Source organism: Lutra lutra, chromosome 4 (genome assembly GCF_902655055.1).
Source record: "Lutra lutra chromosome 4, mLutLut1.2, whole genome shotgun sequence".
Lineage (NCBI taxonomy): Eukaryota > Metazoa > Chordata > Mammalia > Carnivora > Mustelidae > Lutra > Lutra lutra.
This window is the reverse complement of record NC_062281.1, coordinates 155,702,630-155,720,222: the sequence shown is the minus strand read 5'-3', so window position 1 is coordinate 155,720,222 and position 17,593 is coordinate 155,702,630. Positions and strand designations below refer to the sequence as shown.

The following is a 17,593-nucleotide window of genomic DNA, read 5'->3' as shown; positions in this document are numbered from 1 at the left end:
TTTATTTATTTATTTTAAAGAGAGAAAGAGACCATGTGTGCATTAGCTGGGGGTGGAGTAGAGGAAGAGGGAGCAGGAGGAGGAAGATCTCGAGGAGACTCATGCTGAACATGGAGCCTGACATGGAGCTCAATCTCTCATCATGACCAGAGCAGAAATCGAGAGTTAGAGGCTTAACTGACTGAGCCACCTAGGTGCGCCTGAATAGAAATTCTTTTTTTTTTTTTAATTATTTTTATTAAAGATTTTTATTTATTTATTTGACAGAAATCACAAGTAGGCAGAGAGGCAGGCAGAGAGAGAGGAGGAAGCAGGCTCCCTGCTGAGCAGAAAGCCGGATGCAGGGCTCGAACCCAGGACCTGGGATCATGACCTGAGCCAAAGGCAGTGGCTTAACCCACTGAGCCACCCAGGCGCCCCCTTGGGTGTATAGAAATTCTTATACACCCTTACTATATTAACACCTTTCTTACTGTAATTTAGGTATTTTATAGGTCTGATTCATTTCACTTAAACCATGCATTTCTTCAGACTTAATTCATGCTCGTGTCTTCTCCTACCATGACGCTGGGTCTGTTGTGGGGTCTCAGCAATGTTGGCTGAAAGTATCAGACTGTAAAATCCAGCCATGTCCCAGATAGTTCACTATGAACTTTCATGTAAGTTAAGCATTCTTTTGATTGTATAATCCTTACTACTTTATTCAGACCCTCTAAAAACATTCTTTTGTTAGTTAAGTTACTATTTAGGTTCAAATTTTGGTTGCTTTAATGAGCCTTAGATTTAACTTACAAGAAGTTAAATTGGCCTACTCTATTGTTTAAATAAGATTCCATTTTCATTAAATCTAATTATTAAAACATCTCCAAAAGAAACAACTATTTATACTTACTTAAATCATATTATTCCTGTCTCTTCAGAATTTTGCAGTTTTGTATTCCAGTGGGATAACTTCATACAAGTATTTTCTTCTTATATTTTCTCTTAAGTCACTTAGTATTTTTCTTCTCAATGAACATTTCCATTTATTGGTAAAATAGACATTTCCTCTTACATCCAAAAAATAGTTTTTTGGTTTCTATTGGTTATTATCCACGATTTTGACTTCAAACTGGGAAGATTACCATCAGTCAAAATGGCATGACTGAATATCACATACTGTGCTTTCAGGGATTCGGTGGGAAAGGTTCTGTGCAGGGTCTCAAGTATTAACTTGTCCATGTTGGAATCTGTTGTGATTTACCGGTGATTTTGGTGATTGATATATGTGCTGAACTCTTGACTTAGAGGAAGTGTTTCACGAAGCCAGTCACTTATGATGGTTTTAGTTTATTTTAGTTTTAGTTTATTTTCTGGGCACTTTTTTTTTTTAGTTTAGTTTTTTAATGGTAAACAAATTCTCAACAGTACAAAAGAATATAGAGTAAAAAGTAGGATTCTCTTCTCCCTCAACCCCACAACACCCTTTTCATCTGGAGGTTAGGGTATTATCACTTTCTTGTAGATCATGGATAATTTTAAATGTTGGTCTTAGAACATATAATATGTGAATTTTTTGTTGGAGTGAAATGAAATGAAATGATAGTTGGAGAATTTTTGCTAAAGGGCTATCTTTATTTTTCTTTTCCAAGTTTTTATTTAAATTCTAGTTAACATATGGTAAGATTGGTTTCTTACTTATGGTAGTGTAGAATTTAGGGGTTCAGCGCTTACGTACAACACCTAGTGCTTATCACAAGTGCCCTCCTTAATACCTATCACCCATTCAGCCCATGCCCCTCCCCATCACCCTCAGTTTGTTCTCTATATATAAAGTTAAGAGTCTCTTATGGTTTGCTTCCCTCTCTCTCTCTCTCTTTTATCCTTCCCCTGTGTTCATCTGTTTTGTTTCTTAAATATCATATGAGTGAAATCATATGGTATTTATCTTTCTCTGACTGACTTATTTCATTTAGCATAATACACTCTAGCTCCATCCACATCCTTGCAAATGGCAAGATTTCTTTCCTTTTGATGCCTGATATTCCATTATATATATGCCACCTCTTCTTTATCCATTTATCAGTTGATGGACATTTGAGCTCTCTCCCTAGTTTGGCTGTTGTTGATAGCGCTGCTATAAGCAGCGGGGTGCATATGCTAAAGGGGTGCTTTTAGACTATGGCATAAGTCAGCTTGTGGAGAAGTTCTGTATATAGGATAACCATGTTCTCATCCAAACTGGACAGGGTCACTTTTGAGAATGAAAGGGAAACTATTAGCATTACAGTGGGACAGCAGATATGTTCACCATATTTGTAAATCAAGTGCTTAACTCTTGTGAATAATCAGCCCATTCCTGCATCAGATTTCGTCTTGATTTGTCATTTTAACTAATCTTTTACATTGTTTTCTTCCCTTACAGATTATGCTGTGGAAGAGAAACCATCACAGATTTCAGTAATGCAGCAATTAGAGGATGGTGGTCCTGACCCACTTGTCTTTGTTTTAAATGCAAATTTGTTGTCAATGGTTAAAATTGTAAATTGTAAGTTAGAAATTTGTTTTTTAAAATTAAAATGAGATACTTCACTTACTCATAGATAATAAGTAAAGCTTTCAAATTCCTTATACACAAGTTGTTTTTATATGGGTGGAGCCACATCTTAACTGAAAACTGAGTACCAAAGAAATCAGTTTGTATAAAATAACGTATCCCAGAGGACAACTGTGGGAGTAACTGAAACACTTGAGAAGAGGTAGGTGAATTCTCCATGGAGAAAGCCAAACAAAACTTCCTGAGATGGATGTGCTAGATCACAACTCCCCCCCAGAATGGTGGTGGACAGATTATCCAGGAGGGTCAAATAATTTACATGCTAGATTTAAATTTCAGAAACCTTAATCATGTGCAAACCTTTATTTGAGAAAGGGTTAGTTAGCTGACACATAGTAGAACTTCAGCACATCATAAGTTAAGATTCAGAAGAAACTTCTTAATTCTTGGGGCTAGATCCTGGGCATCAGAATGGGTAAGAGGACAGTAAATTGGAATCTTAATTCCAGGATGGTGTTGGAACATAGAGAATGCATTTATCCTGGATGAATGTCAATAGGCAGAGTTCTGGGGAGAAGCACTGGGGAACTATCTTCTAATTCCCACTGGGTACTTATTAACCTTGGATTAACCAAGGATTAACCAAGGATTGACCTTGGATTCCAGAAACACCTATCTGCTACTTCCTTTGAGGTTCTGTATTAAAGAGTGCAGGCTCTGGTTTACTTAATTGTACCCTTGTATACTTGGCCAGTTATTAATGCTTGCCCCCTTTCCTTATAGGATTAGATTTTAAGATAATTTGTGAAATTTCAATTTACCATATCTAGTTTATAAGTTACACTTAGAAAATAGCTAACCCAGAATTCCTGAAGTTTAGACTATCTTAATATAGTTGTATTGGGGCTTCCTGTTAGGTATCATAAAGTAACATTATTCCCAAAATGTAAGAAAGGGAACTTTTGTTGGTTCTGATTTACATTGTGAGATCTGTAATTATATTTGAATCTTGTTTCAGTTCCTTTGGGGATCCTATTATGTATGGAGTACAAATGATAGAAGTGTCAAAGATTGAACATTATTTTTAACTATATATGGCTTGTGCTGTTGGGACTCTACAGTGCCTTAAGGTGAAGAAGTGAAAGTAAATAGTCCAGAAAAGCCATTCTTTCACCACTTTTTATAGGATGAAACCAAGTAAAATCATGTTGATGTTTATCTAGAATTTTCTCCCAAAAAGGACTATAATTTAAAAAGCTAGAATCTTGGGGTCCCTGGCTGGCTCAGGCAGTAGACCATGCAACTCTTCATCAATCTCAGGATTGTAAAGTTCAAACCACACATTGGGTATAGAGATTACTTAAAAAATAAAATCTTTTTAAAAAATAAAAAACTAGAATCTTTCAGTTACAGATGAAATTTTAAAAGTGTATATAAAAGTATATTTTCTTTCGCTCACAACCTGAATCCAAAGCTGTAATATTGGCCTTTGTTATTGTTTCTAGTTCTATATAAGTAATTTTTTCCCTTGGTAAAGTGAATTAGTTAATTGATTGATAGATTGATTTAGTGAATTTTTAGAAATACAGGTGGGGAATATATTCTTTACTCATTATAGCCTAGGATACTTAGTCTTATTTAATTTATTTTTAATGGAATGCCTTTTCTTTTAATAATTACACATTTTAATAATAAGAGTTAAAATTTTAAGCCCATTTTCTTTCATTGTTACTTCTTTTACTTCCCTTCCCATTGCTTTTCTAAGTATTTGTTTAAGCCAGAGGCATTTGTATATTTTATTTTCTTCATTGGTTCTTTGGCTCAGTGCATTAATAGTTCACAGTTGAATTGTACAGATTCAGTATAATACATTTTATTCTTTGCTATATTTTAACAGATTTCTGTGCATTTTTTTTAAAGGTAAGGATTGAGGAGAATGTCTTACTTTTATATTTTTATTCCATTCATAGATGTGAACAGGAAGTGCTGGTGTTTCACAACCAAGGGAATGCATGCAGTGGGTCAATCTGAGATAGTCATCCTTCTACAGTGTCTACCAGATGAAAAGTGTTTGCCGAAGGATATCTTTAATCATTTTGTGCAGCTTTATCGGGATGCTCTGGCAGGTGGGAATGCTTTATGACTTTGTCTGCGCCCTTTATAAGACCATAAAAATTTCAGGGGGTGCCTGGGTGGCTCACTTGGTTAAGCATCCAAATCTTGACCTCAGCTCAGGTCATGATCTCGGGGTCATGAATTCAAGCCCCATGCTTGGCTACAAGCTGGAGTATGGAGCATACTTTAAAAAAAAAAAAAAGGGTGCGGGGTTCTGGGGTGGATCAGTTGGTTAAATGTCTGCCTTCTGCTCTGGTGTGCTCCTGGGGTCCTGAGATCAAGCCCTGAATCAGGCTCCCTACTTAGCAGGGTGCCTCCTTCTCCCTCTACCCCTCCATCTGCTTGTGCTCTCTCTCTCTCTCTGTCAAATAAATAAAATCTTTAAAAAAAGAGATGATAAAAATTTTTGGACTCAGATGCAAAATAATAGTCATTAATTTGGAAGCCTGGCATTGGACTTTGGTATCAGCAGCAAGTTAGAACTTGCTAAGGCTTAAGGAAATATAAATTTTAGTACTTTACCTCGTGTGGCTGTTACTATTTTATAAAGGCTGGAATCAATAATCCATTGACCATAATGTAAGAATATTTTTCTTTGAGTGGGTTAGGGATCATGATATTGGTACCTGGTAAAAAGAAGCATAATCATAACTTACTACTTGTTTCTTCAGTTAACAATATCTATATAATTGTAATGTAAATATTCTTTATTTAATTTTCAGGTTTTAAAAACCACTGACATGAGCAACTTTATTATGGTTTCAAAATAAATTATAAATATTGTTTGCCCTACCAATGTAAAAGTAGATGCATAGCTACTGGAAAAGACTAAGGATACTAATAAAAAGACATTATAAGTTGAGAGAGAAGAAATACATTTATGTGTATTATTTGGCATTACAAACTTAACTTCCTCTGATTTAACAGAGGAGGTAAGAAGTGGTGTAGTTGAGCTAAATTCTCATTATCATAACAGGAAGTAAAAAAACAATATCTGTGGTTGGTAAATAGGGAAAGAGTAGTATAATAACTATAACAAATGAATAACAGAGATAGTCTCTGAGGAACAAGGCTTGGAAAGGGGAGTGAGGTTGACCAGGGTATTAAAATGATTTCTGTGTATTACATGGTGATATTTTATAAATATATTAAAACCATAAATTATTTATTCTTTCTTTTTAAAAATTTTTTTAATTAAAAAAAATTTTTTTAAAAGATTTTATTTATTTATTTGACAGACAGAGACCACAAGTAGGCAGAGAGGCAGGCAGAGAGAGAGGAGGAAGCAGGCTCTCTGAGGAGCAGAGGGCCCGACGTGGGGCTCGATCCCAGGACCCTGGGATCATGACCTGAGCTGAAGGCAGAGGCTTTAACCCACTGAGCCACCCAGGTGCCCTTCTTTTTTTTTTTTTTAAGATTTTATTTATTTGACAGAGAGATCACAAGTAGGCAGAGAAGCAGACAGAGAGAGAGGAGGAAGCAAGCTCCCCACAGCCCGATATGTGGCTCGGATCCCAGGACCGTGGGATCACGACCTGAGCTGAAGGCAGAGGCTTAACCCACTGAGCCACCCAGGTGCCCCTATTTATACTTTCTGAATACAATAATTCCCCTTGTGGGATTCTGTGCCCCCCCAAAAAATTATCTAAATTGTAAAATATACTTTATACATGAAGTGTTTATTTCAGCATTACTTAAATTTAACACAAAAATTTAGCGGTAACCTAAATGCCCAACTATAGGAGAAAGGTTTAAAACTGTGTTATACTAATTAGATGTATGCTTCTTTTTTCAAACAGTTTTTAGCCATCAGGAGTAATATTTATGAATAGAGTGTAACAATACGGAAAATGCTCTTGAAGTAAGGACAAAAGCAGGATATAAAATTGCATCTTTAGTGTGATTATAGCTTATCCATAAAAGATTATACCTTTATGTCTTAGTCTTTGTGATAATTTAAGTGTTATATTACATGAGGACAAGACAGTACATCGACAACTTACCACTTACCTATGACATATACTTTAGTATTTACTATGTCAGTTCCGAAATGTATGGGATTAATATGAATTCATTTAGAGCCTTCAGGCTATATAATACTCAGGACCTAAATTTATTTCCAGAAATGACTGGAAACAGTCACTTTTCTCCCTGATTTGGATGGGTTCACATATAAAAACTATAAATAGCAAAATGGCCTTGGGGATCCAAGCAACTGTATATTCATGCGGGTTTTGAGGAGGAATTAGGTGCTAAAGCATGGGAGGTTCATGAAAATCTTGTTCAGGGGTCCATCTTTTATTGAGTAGGCAATGAGGAACAACTGAAAAAAAATGAGTGACACAGGCAGATTTGCATTTTAGAAAGATGACTTCAGAAGCAATATGAAAATGGATCAAAGTCTATGTATCTGCTGGCAGGTAGAGTGAGTTAAGAAGCAGTTAGAGTAGATAAACAAAAAAATATAGTGGATAAGCACTAGAATATTGCTCAGCAATAAAAACAAACTGCTGATGCATACAACAACATGGATGAATATCACAGACATTGTGCTGAACAAAAGAAGCCAGGCACAAAAAAGTACCTTTATGTGATTCTATTTACACGATTCTCCAGAACAGGCAAAATGAGTCTGTGGTGATAGAAATTAGATCAGTGTTTGCCTGGGGTGAGTTGGGGTTGCAGGGGTTGCAACTGACTACAGAGGGGCCCTGGGAATTTTCTGGGATTATATAAATATTTTATATAGTGATAGGGATGGTGGTTACATGAATGTTTACATTTGTCAAAACCATATTGAACTATATACTTAAAATCCCTAGGTTTTATAGCATGAAATTATACCCCAGTAAGATTGACTTAAGTATTTTCTTTTTATTGAGATATAATTGACATGTACTATTAGTTTCAGATGTAAAATATAATGATTTGATATTTGTATTTACTGTGAAATGATCACAGTAAGTCTAGTTAACATCCATTTTCACAGTTTATTTTTCTTGCTGATGAAAACTTTTAAGATTAGCAGCTTTCAAATATACAAGTGTTGTTAACTATAGTTCACATGCTGTATATACACCCTCAACTAATTTATCTTACAACTGGAATTTTATACCTTTGACCTCTTTCACTGATTTTACTCACCCTCTCAACCCCCATCCTGTATCTAGGTGTCCTATGGTTTTTTGTTTGTTTTTTAGATTCTATATATAAATGTGAAATCATATGTTATTTGTCTTTCTCTGTCTAGCTTATTTTACTTAAAATAATGCCATTGAGTTCCATCCATGTTGTTGCAAGTGACAGAATTTTTTTTAATGGCAGAATTATATACAGTGTATATATACATCACATTTTCTTTATCCATTCACCTGTTGATAGACACTTAGGTTGTTTCCATGTCTTGGCTAGTATAAATGATGTTGTAACAAACATGGGCTGCAGATCTCTTTTCAAGTTAGTGTTTTCATTCTCTTCAGATAAATACCCATAAGTGGAATTGCTGGATCATATGGTAGTTCTGTCTTTTATGTTTATTTATTATTTTATTATTTTATTTTTTTTCAGTGTTCCAAAATTCATTGTTATGTACCACACCCAGTGCTCCATGCAATATGTGCCCTCCTTAATGCCCACCACCAGGCTTACCCATCCCCCACCTGCCCCTCCCAAACCCTCAGTTTGTTTCTCATCGTCCACAGTCTCTCATGTTTTGTCTCCTCTTCCGATTTCTCCCAGTTCTCTTCTCTTCTCCATCTTCCAGTGTCTTCCGTGTTATTCCTTATGCTCCACAAGTAAGTGAAACCATAAGATAATTGACTGTCTCTGCTTGAATTATTTCACTCATCTTAATCTCTTCCAGTCCTGTCCATGTTGATACAAAAGTTGGGTGTTCATCCTTTCTGATGGAGGCATAATACTCCATTGTATATTATGGACAATATCTTCTTTATCCATTCGTCCGTTGAAGGGCATCTTGGTTCTTTCCACAGTTTGTCAACTGTGGCCATTGCTGCTATGAGCATTGGAGTACAGGTGGCCCTTCTTTTCATTACATCTGTATCTTTGGGGTAAATACCCAGTAGTACAATTACAGGGTCATAGGGTAACTCTATTTTTAATTTCCTAAGGAATCTCCACACTGTTTTCCAAAGTGACTGCACCAACTAGCATTCCCACCAACAGTGTAAGAGCGTTTCCCTTTTTCCACATCCTCTCCAACACTTGTTGTTTACTGTCTTGTTGATTTTGGCCATTTTAACTGGTGTAAGGTGGTATCTCAGTGTGGTTTTGATTTGAATCTTCCTGATGGCTAATAATGATGAACATACTTTCATGTTTCTGTTGGCCATTTGTATGTCTTCTTTAAAGTGTCTGTTCATGTCTTCTGTCCTTTTTTTTTTTTTTAAAGATAGATAGATAGATTTATTTATTTATTTATTTATTTATTTATTTATTTATTTATTTGACAGAGAGAGAGAGAGAGATCACAAGTAGGCAGAGAGGCAGGCAGAGAGAGGAGGAAGCAGGCTTCCTGCTGAGCAGAGAGCATGATGCGGGGCTTGATCTCAGAACCCTGAGATCATGACCTGAGCCGAAGGCAGAGGCTTTAACCCACCGAACCACCCAGGTGCCCCTTCTGTTCATTTTTTAACATGATTATCTGTTTTGTGTGTGTTGAGTTTGAGGAGTTCTTTATAGATCTTGGATATCAGTCCTTTGTAGTGTCATTTGCGAATATCCTCTCCCATTCCATGGGTTACCTCTTTGTTTTGTTGACTGTTTCCTTTTTTTTTTTTTTTTTTAAGATTTTATTTATTTATTTGACAGAGAGAAAGATCACAAGTAGGCAGAGAGGCAGGCAGAGAAAGAGGGAGAAGCAGGCTCCCTGCTAAGCAGAGAGCCCGATGCGGGACTCGATCCCAGGACCCTGAGATCATGACCTGAGCCTAAGGCAGCGGCTTAACCCACTGAGCCACCCAGGCGCCCCTGTTGACTGTTTCCTTTGCTGTGCAAAGCTTTTGATCTTGATGAAGTCCCAAAAGTTCATTTTCGCTTTTGTTTCCTTTGCTTTTCGAGACATGTCTTGAAAGAAGTTGCTGTGGCTGATGTGGAAGAGGTTACTGCCTGTGTTCTCCTCTAGGATTTTGATAGATTCCTGCTTCATGTTGAGGTTTTTTACCCATTTCCAGTTTATCTTTGTGTATGGTGTAAGAGAATGGTCGAGTTTCCTTCTTCTACACATAGCTTTCCAATTTTCCCAGCACCATTTATTGAAGAGACTTTTTTCCACTGTATTTTTTCCTGCTTTGTCAAAGATTATTTCACCATAGAGTTGAGGGTCCATATCTGGGCTCTCTACTCTGTTCTATGCGTCTGTCTTTGTGCCAGTACCATGCTGTCTTGGCGATCACAGCTTTGCAGTAAAGCTTGAAATCAGCCAACATCATTCCCCCAGATTTGTTTTTCTTTTTCAACATTTCCTTAGCAATTCGGGGTCTCTTCTGGTTCCATACAAATTTTAAGATTGTTTGTTTCAGCTCTTTGAAGAATGCTGGTGGAATTTTGATCGGGATGGCATTGAAAGTATTGATGACTCTAGGCAGTATAGACATTTTAACAATGCTTATTCTTCTGATCCATGAGCATGGAATGCTCTTCCATCTTTTTGTGTCTTCTTCAGTTTCTTTCATGAGTGTTCTGTAGTTCCTTGAGTACAGATATTTTACCTCTTCGGTTGGGTTTATTCCCAGGTATCTTATGGTTCTTAGTGCTATAGTAAATGGAATCTATTCTCTAATTTCCCTTTCTATTTTTTCACTGTTAGTGTATAAGAAAGCAGCTGATTTCTGTACATTGATTTTGTATCCTGCCACATTACTGAATTGGGGGTGGAGTCTTTTGGGTTTTCCTTATAAAGTATCATGTCATCTGCGAAGAGAGAGAGTTTGACTTCTTCTTTGCCAATTTGAATACCTTTTATTTCTTTTTGTTGTCTGAATGCTGTTGCTAGGACTTCTAGTACTACGTTGAACAACAGTGGCAAGAGTGGACATCCTTGTCATGTTCCTGATCTCAAAGGGAAGGCTGTCAGCTTTTCCCCATTGAGGATGATATTCGCTGTGGGTTTTTCATAGATAGATTTTATGAAGTTGAGGAATCTTCCCTCTATCCCAATACTTTGAAGAGTTTTAATCAGGAACAGATGCTGTATCTTGTCAAATGCTTTTTCTGTATCAATTGAGAGGACCATGTGGTTCTTCTGTCTTCTCTTATTGATCTGTTCTATCACATTAATTGATTTGTGAATGTTGGACCACCCTTGCCTCTCATGGATAAAGGCTGCCTGGTCGTGGTGGATAATCTTTTTAATGCACTGTTGGATCCTATTAGCTAGGATCTTGTTGAGAATCTTGACATCCATATTCATCAGGGATGTTGGTCTGAAATTCTCCTTTTTGGTGGGGTCTTGCATGGTTTGGGGATCAGGGTAATGCTGGCTTCATAAAAAGAGTCTGGAAGTTTTCCTTCTGTTTCTGTCTTTTGAAACAGCTTCAGGAGAATAGGTATTATTTCTTCTTTGAATGTTAGGTAGAGTTCTCCAGGGAATCTGTCAGGTCCTGGGCTCTTGTTTTTTGGGAAGTTTTTGATCACTGGTTCAGTCTCGTTACTAGATATTCGTCTATTCAGGTTGTCAGTTTATTCCTGATTCAGTTTTGGAAGTTTATAGGTTTCCAGGAATGCATCTATTTCATCTAGGTTGCTTAACTTATTGGCATGTAACTGTTGATCATCTGATGATTGTTTCTGTTTCTTTGGTGTTAGTCATGATCTCTCCCTTTTCATTCATAATTTTATTAATTTGGGTCCTCTCTCTTTTCTTTTGGATTAGTTTGGCCAATGGTTTATCGATCTTATTGATTCTTTAAAAAACCAGCTTCTTGTTTCGTTGATGTGTTCTACTGTGTCTCTAGTTTCTATCTCATTGATCTCTGCTCTAATTTTGATCATTTCCCTTCTTGTGTGTGGGGTTGGCTTAATTTTTTGTTGATTCTTCAGTTCTTTAAGGTGTAAAGAGAGCTGGTGTATTCTGGATTTTTCATTTTTTTGAGGGAGGCTTGTATGGTTATGTATTTCCCCCTTAGGACCGCCTTTGCCATATCCCATAGATTTTGAACCGAAGTGTCTTCATTCTCATTGGTTTTCATGAATCGTCTAAGTTCTTCTTGATTTCCTGGTTAATCCAAACATTCTTTTTTTTTTTTTTAAGATTTTATTTATTTATTTGACAGAGAGAGAGATCACAACTAGGCAGAGAGGCAGGCAGATAGAAAGGGGGAAGCAGGCTTCCCGCTGAGCAGAGAGCCCGACGCGGGGCTCGATTCCAGGACCCTGAGATCATAACCTGAGCTGAAGGCAGAAGCCTAACCCACTGAGACACCCAGGAACCCCTAATCCAAACATTCTTAAGCAGGGTGGTCTTTAGCTTCCAAGTGTTTGAATTCCTGCCAAACTTTTTCTTGTGGTTGAGTTCCAGTTTCATAGCATTGTGGTCTGAGAATATGCAGGGAATAATCTCAATTTTGGTATCAGTTGAGCCCTGATTTGTGACCCAGTATGTGGTCTATTCTGTAGAAAGTTCCATGTGCACTCGAGAAGAATGAGTATTGTGTTGTTTTAGGGTGGGATGTTCTGTATATATCTATGAGGTCCATCTGGTCCAATGTCATTCAATGCTCTTGTTTCTTTATTGATTTTCTGCTTGGATGATTTGTCTGTTACTGAGAGTGGCATGTTAAGATTCCCTGCTATTAATGTATTCTTATCAGTATGACTCTTTATCTTGATTAATGGTCATCTTATGTAGTTGCTCCCGTATTGGGGACATAAATATTTGCAATTGTTAGATCTTCTTGGTGGATAGACCCTTTAAGAATGATGTAGTGTCCTTCTTTATCTCTGACTACAGTCTTTAGTTTAAAATCTAATTTATCTGATATGAGAATCACTACCCCAGCTTTCTTTTGAGGCCCATTGGCATGAAAGATGCTTCTCCATCCCTTCACTTTCAGTCTGGATATATCCTTAGGTTCCAAATGGGTCTCTTGTAGACAGCATATGGACAGGTCCTGTCATTTTATCCAATCTGCAACCCTGTGCTGTTATATGGGAGGGTTTAGGCTGTTGACGTTGAGAGTGATTATTGAAAGAGACGTTTTTATTGACATCATGTTGCCTGTGAAGTCCTTGTTTCTATAGATTGTCTTTGTAAATTTCTGTTTTATGACACTCTTGAGTTCTTTCTTCTTTCTTTATTTATTTATTCTTTCTTCTTTTAAAGAACCCCTGCTTAATATTTCTTATAGTACTGGCTTGGTGGTCACTTATTCTTTTAAGCCTTACTGGTCTTGGAAGCTCTTTATCTCTCCCTCCATTTTGAATGTCAGCCTTGCGGGATAAAGTATTCTTGGCTGCATGTTCTTCTCATTTAGTGCCCTGAATATGTCTTGCCAGCCCTTTCTGGCTTGCCAGGTTTCTGTTTACAGGTCTGACGTTATTCTGATGGACCTTCCTCTGCATGTAAGGAATCTTTTCCCCCTAGCCGCTCTGAGATCTCTTGTCTAAAATTATGATTCATCAGTCTTGTAATCAGGTGCCTCGAGGTCGTTCATATTGGGGGTTGATCTTTCTACCTCTAGGACACAAACATTGGCTCCATTCCCCATATTGGGAAAATTTTCATGGAGAATTTGTTCAGCTATATCTTCTGGTCTTCTTTCTTTCTCCTCCCCCTGAGGGATCCCAATAATTCTGACATTGGAACATTTCATGGCATCACTTATTTCCCTAATTCTGTTTTCATGGCCTCTAAGCTGTTTGTTCCAGGGCTCCTCCTGATCCTTTTTCTCTATCAGTTTGTCCTCTAGATCACTAATTCTATCTTCTGCCTCAGTTACCCTAGCTGTTAGAGTATTTAGATTAGATTGGATCTCATTGATAGCATTTTTAACTTCTTCCCTGGCGCCTTTCACTTCTGCCTTAATCAGATTCCATGTAGTCACTAATGGTTTTCTCTAACCTAGCCATTGCCTGGATAATTGTTACCCTGAATTCCCTTTCAGATATACTGTTTATGTCCATATCCAATAGCTCTGATGAAGAGGGCACAGTCTCTGAATTTTTCCTCTGTTGGGTGTTCCTCCTCCTGGTCATTTTGGTGAGAGGTGGTTGAGGGGATGTGTAGCTGAATATATCAACTGCGATCCAGGCAGGGTGCACCCTGGAACGCTTCTGAGCAATCGGCAGTCACCACCAAAAAGAAAGAAAAAAGAAAAAGAGAGAAAGAGAAAGAGAGGCAGAAAAAAAAGAAGACCCAGCCAGAATGGGCCCCAAAGGTAAGATTTATAAGGCATACAAACAAAAACGGACAAACAAAAAGACAAACAAAAAGTAAATGACAAGGAAAAAAAAAGATTCCAGCCAAAATGAACCCCAAGGATGAGATTTATGTAATCCCAGAACAAAAACAAATACACAGAAACACTGACAGAAGAAGAAGATGGGAGGGTGATTATAAATCCTCGATGTGGGCGAGGAAGGTTATTTTGATTCTTACTGGGTGTATCTTGATATCTTTGTTAAAAGACTCAACTTTCCAGAGATAAAGGGAGATTAAAAGTGGTTTATATATAGGGGTAGTATTGATTAGGGAAAGAGGATTACCTTGAAGCTTATATCTATATGATTTATATGTATATTAAAAAGAAATAAAATAGAAAAGAAAAAAAAATACAGGTATATGTATGAAAAAAGTTCAAGTTACAAAGGTTATTGTGGAATATGTTGTATTAAACCTCTAGTTGTAATGGTAAGTAGGTTAAAAGAAATTAAAAAGGACAAGACTAGTGAGAATGAGTAAAAAATAAAAGTAGTGGGATACCTGGGTGGCTCAGTCAGTTAAGCAGCTGCCTTCGGGGGCGCCTGGGTGGCTCAGTGGGTTAAAACCTCTGCCTTCGGCCCTGGTGGTGGTCCTGGTGTCCTGGGATCGAGTCCTGCATTGGGCTCCTTGCTCCGTGGGGAGCTTGCTCCGCAGAGAGCCTGCTTCTCAGAGAGCCTGCTTCTCCCTCTGCCTCTGCCTGCCTGTACTCTCTCTATCTCTCTGACAAATAAATAAAATCTTAAAAAAAAAAAGTAGTACTATGAAATATACAGGTTTTAGGACAATACCGGGAGCTAAATTGTTTTCCCCTGATATTGGGGTTTTACAGTTTTATAGGGACCCAGTGGTGGTTGTCCTCTGGTTCTTTTGCTCCTCCTTTTGGCTGGCTTTCTGGGGGAGGGGCCTGCCATGTTGTTTTTCAGTCAGTCTTGCTTGGATTGAGTCTTCCTGCTCCCTATCAAGGGGCTGGGCTCTGTGGAAACCGGTTTTTCAGGCTTTTGTTCTCTGGAGGTTTTTGTTATTTGGTGGCTTTTTGCAGCCTTTTCGTTGGTTTAGTCCCCAGCAGAGACTCTAGAGGGTCTCCCGTGTCCTGAAGCGCCCGCCTGTCCCTGCACCCCCATGCCATAACTGTGAGGGATGTTGGTCTAGGGAGCCTGCTTCTGGTGGCTGCCTTTGCCTGGACTGCTGTCTGGGGTAGTTCTTTCAAGTCCAGGTTGGGAGTGTTCAGACTCTCCTATAGACCACCGGCTAGCACCCACATGGAACACTCTCAGGCACGGGTGGGGAGCATGTTTCAGATCCCCATCGCACAGTGAACACAGAATGCAGGAGGCTATGGCTCTAGAGAGTGCCCACTATTCTCCCTTAAGCTTCGCAACCCTGGGGGCTCTGGGACCAGGAACTGGAGGCTCTGCTGCTAAGGCACTTTCTCTGGCACGGGTGGTTGCCTCCAGTGGCCAATCTGGGTCCAGGGTTTAGGCCTGTGCTTGTGACTGCCCAATTCCACCAGTTGCCCTTTAAGATATTTTGCTCTTTTTGAGTGCTTTTAACTAGACTCCAAGTCAATGCTGGTCCCCAATCACAGGGCACTTTTGTATTGGGGTATTACTTTCCAATGGGTTGCTTCTGGTGGCTCCCTCCTCCTCCTTTTTATCCTCTGATATCAGTACGCTTTACCTGTCCACTGGTGTCTTCTGCCCCAGTAGGGATTCAGAAGTGTATAATCCTATATCTCAAGCTGGTTTCATGGGTGTTCAGAGTGTTCTGGTAGATAATTAGCTCACTTTAGGGGACTGGTTGAAACAGGGTCTTCTACTTCTCTGCCATCTTACACAAAATCCTATATTTATTTATTTAAAGATTTTATTTATTTATTTTAGAGAGATAGTGTGAGGGAGGGAGGGGCAGAGAGAGAGAGGGAGAGAGAGAATCCCAAGCAGACTCCACACTGAGTGCAGGGCTAAATCCCAGGAGCCTGAGATCATGACTTGAGCCAAAATCAGGAGTCAGACACTCAACTCACTGAGCCACCCAGGGGCCCCCGTTCTATTTTTTATTTATTTTATTTATTTTTTTTTTATTTTTTTTTAAGATTTTATTTATCTATTTGACAGACAGAGATCACAAGTAGGCAGAGAGGCAGGCAGAGAGAGAGAGGAGGAAGCAGGCTTCTTGCAGAGCAGAGAGCCCGATGTGGGGCTTGATCCCAGGACCCCGGGATCATGACCTGAGCCGAAGGCAGAGGCTTTAACCCACTGAGCCACCCAGGCGCCCCTATTTTTTATTTTTGAGGAACCTCCATGCTGTTTTCCTTAGTGACTGCACCAGTTTACATTCCCAGCAATGGTTCATGAGGGTCTCTTTTCTCTACATCCTCACCTATACTTTGTTATTTCAAAATTGATTTTCAAGGGGTGCCTTGGTGGCTCAATGGGTTAAGCCTCTGCCTTTGGCTAAGGTAGTGATCTCAGGGTCCTGGGATCGGGCCCCACATTGGGCTCTCTGCTCGGCGGGGAGCCTGCTTCCCCCTCTCTCTCTGCCTGCCTCTCTCTCTACTTGTGAGCTCTCTCTCTGTCAAATATATAAATAAAATCTTTTTTAAAAATTGGTTTAAAAAAAATCTATTGTCAGGATCCAGTAAGAAATTAAATTATCAGGATTTAATAAAGTAATTAAGTAATAGCAGTGGGAACAAAGAATATTGAGAAGAAATAAAAGACAGTGATGTGTCAGTTCAATAGTGTTTGGTAACTAGATGTTGAGGGGTGAGAGGGGACAAGTCCAAGTGACTTTAAATTTCTGACTTGGACATCTGAGTGGACTTTGTTCTTATTCATGAAGATAATAAATAGAAGAACAGATTTGGCAGAGGAGTGGGAGGCTGGTTCTTTGTCCAGTGTGTTGAATTTGAAATATTGACAACAGATGGTGTTATGTAAATGGACAATGAGTGTATGAGTATGGACCTCAGGTAGTAGATCTGAGATATGGGAGACCTAGCTTTTATGTGAGTGTTGAAACTGTGGTTGTGAATGGGTTAGGTCCCTGAGAGGAGACTAGAGCTGTGACTGGAACTCTGAGAAATACCAACAAGGAAAGGCTGAGAATCATTGCACGAGTCATTAAAATATATGTTTACCATAAGTGGTTACTCACTTTTCAGAATTATCCTTATGTATCAGTAGAATTTATTTTGAGCTATCAGATTAAAATGCAAAATTCTACAACAAAATTACTTTGAAGTGATAGTAAAATAATGGTGATGTCTAAAGTCAGGCTATAACTCATGTAAGCTATTTTAAATGTTATCTATAATATAGATGGGGGCATATGCATATATATCTGAGTAAATAGCATTTCAGAGGCATAAACAAGTGAGCCATAAGAGTCTCTCCTCAACTAGGAATCATTTCACACCTCATAAAATACTGGGACTAGGAGGTGTCTTAGATCATCTGCTACAAACTCTTTGTTTTTTAGATGAGGAAAATGAGAGGTGTTTA

General features: G+C 38.4%; 1 protein-coding gene across 3 annotated transcripts in view; it reads left to right on the top strand.

The window, feature by feature from the left end:
* Nucleotides 1-17,593, top strand: part of ZFYVE9 (zinc finger FYVE-type containing 9) — a 211,978-nt gene that overhangs the window by 128,674 nt on the left and 65,711 nt on the right. For all 3 annotated transcript variants that reach the window (XM_047725413.1, XM_047725411.1, XM_047725412.1), the window contains 2 exons: nucleotides 2,405-2,527; nucleotides 4,507-4,662. In XM_047725413.1, coding sequence (XP_047581369.1) covers nucleotides 2,405-2,527; nucleotides 4,507-4,662 — 279 coding nt within the window. The remainder of the gene's footprint in view (nucleotides 1-2,404; nucleotides 2,528-4,506; nucleotides 4,663-17,593) is intronic.